This window comes from Eulemur rufifrons, chromosome 6 (assembly GCF_041146395.1).
Source record: "Eulemur rufifrons isolate Redbay chromosome 6, OSU_ERuf_1, whole genome shotgun sequence".
Classification (NCBI taxonomy): domain Eukaryota; kingdom Metazoa; phylum Chordata; class Mammalia; order Primates; family Lemuridae; genus Eulemur; species Eulemur rufifrons.
Window position 1 is genome coordinate 91,084,191 of NC_090988.1, and position 4,403 is coordinate 91,088,593.

General features: G+C 37.9%; 1 protein-coding gene across 1 annotated transcript; it reads right to left on the reverse strand.

Moving 5' to 3' along the window:
- Positions 1 to 268: 268 nt before the first annotated feature.
- On the reverse strand, positions 269 to 1,204 carry LOC138384428 (olfactory receptor 4C15-like). Its single transcript, XM_069469932.1, has one exon. It carries the CDS (start codon positions 1,202 to 1,204, stop codon positions 269 to 271), a length of 936 nt encoding a protein of 311 aa, XP_069326033.1.
- Positions 1,205 to 4,403: the final 3,199 nt, after the last annotated feature.

Here is a 4,403-nt window from a genome sequence, read left to right on the forward strand (position 1 = left end):
GGATATGTGGCTGAAAATTTTTGATTATTACATCCTAAGTAAATATAAATTTGAATGCTCTTAATTTACACATGTGGATACTGGGCTGCGAATTCAGAGTTGATGAGTGATCAGAGGGTGAAAATAAAATTTTCTGAGTCCCCATTAATGCTTTTTGTTATAACATTATGTTACCTTTTTCTATAGAATGTATAGTCCATAAAGTTTGTCCACTACAATTTTAACTTTGTTACTCTTAAACTTGATTTCATAAAAAAATTTTAATAATTTATTTTGCATCAGAAACCACTAGTAATCTCTTCCATACTTTCCTCATGGAATTTTTTACCTCCTTATTCCTGAAGGTATAAATCAGAGGATTGAGCAAGGGGGCTAGGATGCCATAAACTACTGCCACCATTTTGTCAGAGGAGAAAGCAGATGGAGGTCGTGAGTATGTATAGATGCATGGGACAAAGAACAAAACCACAACAGCAATGTGAGATCCACAGGTAGACAGAGCTTTTCTCCGCCCTTCGGAACTATGAGTTCTCAGAGAGAACAAGATGACACCATAGGAGACAAGCAACCAGGAGAAGGTTATGATACAGAAAAAAACACTGTTGAGTACCACAAAAAGGCCAAAGACATGAGTGTTGGTGCAGGCAAGATCCAGTAATGGCTGAAAGTCACACAAGAAATGATCAATGACATTGGGACCACAGAAAGGCAACTGGAAAGTAAAGAGAATTTGTATCATGGAATGCAAGAAGCCCCCTGTCCAGGCTAACCCAATCAGAATGCCACAGAACCTGCGGTTCATGATGGAAGAGTAATACAAAGGCTTGCAAATGGCCACATACCGATCATAGGCCATGGCTGTGAGGACAATCAACTCTGCCCCACTTAGGAAGTGTTCAGCAAAAAGCTGAGTCATGCAGCCTTCAAAGGAGATGGTTTTCCTCTCATAGAGGGAGTCCACGACCATCTTCGGGGTGAAGACGGAGGAGAAGCATGCATCTAGGAAGGACAGGAAAGCCAAGAAGAAGTACATGGGGGATCCAAGAAGTGCAGGGCTGTTGAGGATTGTTACTACAATTAGCATGTTGCCCCCAACGGTTGCAATATAGACAAACAAAAATACAACAAATAATATTTTCTGAACATTTGGATTCTGTGAAAGCCCCAGGAGGACAAACTCAGTAACAAAGCTTCGGTTTTGCATGATTTCCAAGGAAAAGGACACCTCCAACAGTGATCAGCATGGAGAATCTGCAATTATGATAAAGAAAAACTTGCTTCAGTTCAATTTATGGTATTATAGTCATCCAGAAGTTAGAGCATCCATGTTCAAAATTACCACTAGTGCTTGTGTTGTCACTGAGAACACAAAACTCAAAATTGTTGAAGTAGTAATGAAAGGTCAGACAGAATTGGGATGTAGATAAATAACTATAACACTACTTTAAAAGAGGCTGAGTTTGAAACGAGGGAAAGGTAAGCTTCCACATGTGGTAGAGAAGAGAGATAGTTTTCATCTCAAGTGACAGCTTTGATCATTTCCAGTGGCTCCCAGAGTGAATTACTGAGAAGGATTCTGAAGCCACCTCCAAGTTATGAAGAAAGCAGGACTGTAATTTATTGGCCATGCCTGCCACGGGCATGAAATGCGAGCATGAGTGATCAGCATGCCACCCTAATCTGCAAACTGCCTCATCTACAAATAGAAGACAAAATAACATGCATTTCAAAAGCCTCTTGAAAATCATGGCTATTCCTCAGATATTTCTTTGAAAGTCTGAACTCTGTGGCTTCTTAAAATGAATTAATTAATTCCTCATAAAAGAGAATGATCTGGGGAAAATGTCAGTCTGTACACTTAGTACATAACAAATATTGCTAATTGTTGAGTTTATTTTTAATCTGTCATTTAAGAATGAGAATAGAAGTTTACAAAAATAATAATGCCTATATGAGAGTGTCGTCATGGTGACTAAGTGTAGTAAGGTGAGGCTCAGGACCCACTGCCTAGAACACAGTCTGTGATAGTCCTGTGGTCCCTGTTTGATTGGTGGGAAGCTGATGCTTAAAGAAGTTAAGTTCAAGCAAACAACAGATGCTGGATGTGAGGTTTGAACACAGAACCTCTGGCTCCACTGGATCAACAGGGAAAGGAGTGGGATTTTCCTTTTCAGCAAGCATTTCAGAGCAGGGGTGACCTTTCTTAAAGCACTTACATGTACAAATTGGCAGCCACCAATTGGCACCATTCATTACAAAAGTAATGGATTTTCTGTTTCAAGTTTGGAATATACATAACATTCAGAATTATAAGAGGTATTAGTAGCAAGGTTGCCATTAAAAATAATGTTTTGTAGTTATATTTCAAGCAGTAAACGTCAGATGCATTTATGTATATATGTGTGCATATCAGTCACATTTGCATACTTTTTTAAAATAAATAATGTTATTACAAAGAAAAAGAATAAACTAAAATCTTATTTGTAATTACCCTCCCTGTTAAGTTCCTTAAATCCACCATATTTTTGATCCAGGATTATTTTTCAGCAAGAAAAGGTTTGCTCCTTGCCTGTCTAGGAAAGCACATTCCTTTCCCTGGAAACCTGATAAATATGTTCTCCAATTTCAGAATTTCAGATCCTTTTCTCTGCCCTCAGTGTTGCTCTATAAATTTACCTAAATCTCTCAACTTTTATACTCTGACTGTTTCTGGAATTTGGAAATAACAAACTTTCTCTGTTCCACTGGTGTCCTTGCTGATGGATGCGTGGACCTTCTTTTTTCCCATTCTCTTAGTGATTTAGCTCATTTTAAGGAAGAGCCGAAGCCATGACAAATAGTGCTAAAACAATTTAAATTTTCCTGGATAATGCTGAGGGAGGAGCTTAATGCTATTTGTGACTTGTCAAATATGCACAGGAAAATAAAGTGGACAAAGATAAAATCAGAAGACTGCACTGTGTGATTAGAGGCATGATTTCTTACCCTTGATGTCCTTCCCTGTGCCGTTCGTTAGGGTGTCATTGTGGAAATAGTAAATGCTGTATTCTTTTTTTTTTTTTTTGATCTCAGAGTAATATGGAGTACAAATGTTTTGGTTACAAGACACTGGCACCTGAATGTTTATAGGACCATAATTCACAATCTCAAAGATGTGGAAACAGCCCAAATGCACATCAGTACATGAGTGGATTAATAAAATGTGGTATATGTATATACCATGCAGTACTCCCCAAACATAAAAAAACACTGAACTAATACTTTTTACTAACCTAAATGGAACAGGAGACCACTCTGTTATATTCAATATTAATAACTCTGTAAATTACAGCACTTGAATTTACCATGTTACATCAGCATTCTTTAAACAGCCTCCCAAAATTCTACTTTTTAATCTTAAACATCAGGATGGTGAGAACATCAGAGGATAACTGATAAATGAGTATATTTTAGAAAGAATAAATATGCACTTGTAGCATTTCTAAGCTATTCAGATTTAACTTGAATATGAAAGGCTGAAGATAGGTCTAATGTCATTAGACCTGTAGTAATTAGGAGCTCCTACCCCCCTCCCCCATTAACCAGACAGGAATTTGCATTCTAACAGCTGCTGTTCATTTGACACATTCTGTATCAAGTGCTGTTCTATGGACTCCACATGTATTATTTTATTTGTTTCCACATCCTTTCAGCTTGGTAATATTATTCTCCTTAAGTATGAGCAGTCTGAGAGCCAGAAAGTTTATGTAACTAGCCCAAGTGTGCACAGTTCTTAAGTGATAGGCTCATGGATTGCATTACCCTTTATAGCCAGACCACAACACCCACACTTTGAAGCACTACATCACAAGTTGAAATCCTCTCTGAAAATGCAAAAATGTGAATTATAAATCTCACCATTTATCAGTTCATTGAAAATTCTGGTGATGGTCATCTCCCATTCTCCATGGAAAAAGTCCATTTGGTGGCTGGCCAAAAAGTGAAGGCTGCTTCCAACCCTTCCTTCTACATCTAAGAGAGCCAGGAGGAGCATCTCTGCCAGAGGAGGTGAAGAATGTCCCTCGCTGCTTACCAAGTGCATTTTCTTCTACATGGTTTAAGGAAAAATAAATAAACAAAAGTTTCATCCTTGGTTTCCCATTGCAATTTAAAGACGTTTCCCTGAGAGGTCATGAACCTATAGAGTTGCTTCTCAGCTTCCCCCAAGGTTTGGAAATTTCCCCTGAGTATTATTTTCCAAACACAATTTTCTGTGGATTGTCTTGCTCAAGTGTTTGGAAAACTTTTATGTCTCTGATGAATTAGAGGATTTTCTTTTCTTTTTTTCTTAAGTTCTCCTCGGTTTCTTTTTAAGATGTTTTCATTTTCCTTCATGTTCAGGAATAGGACGCTGTGTATACTGT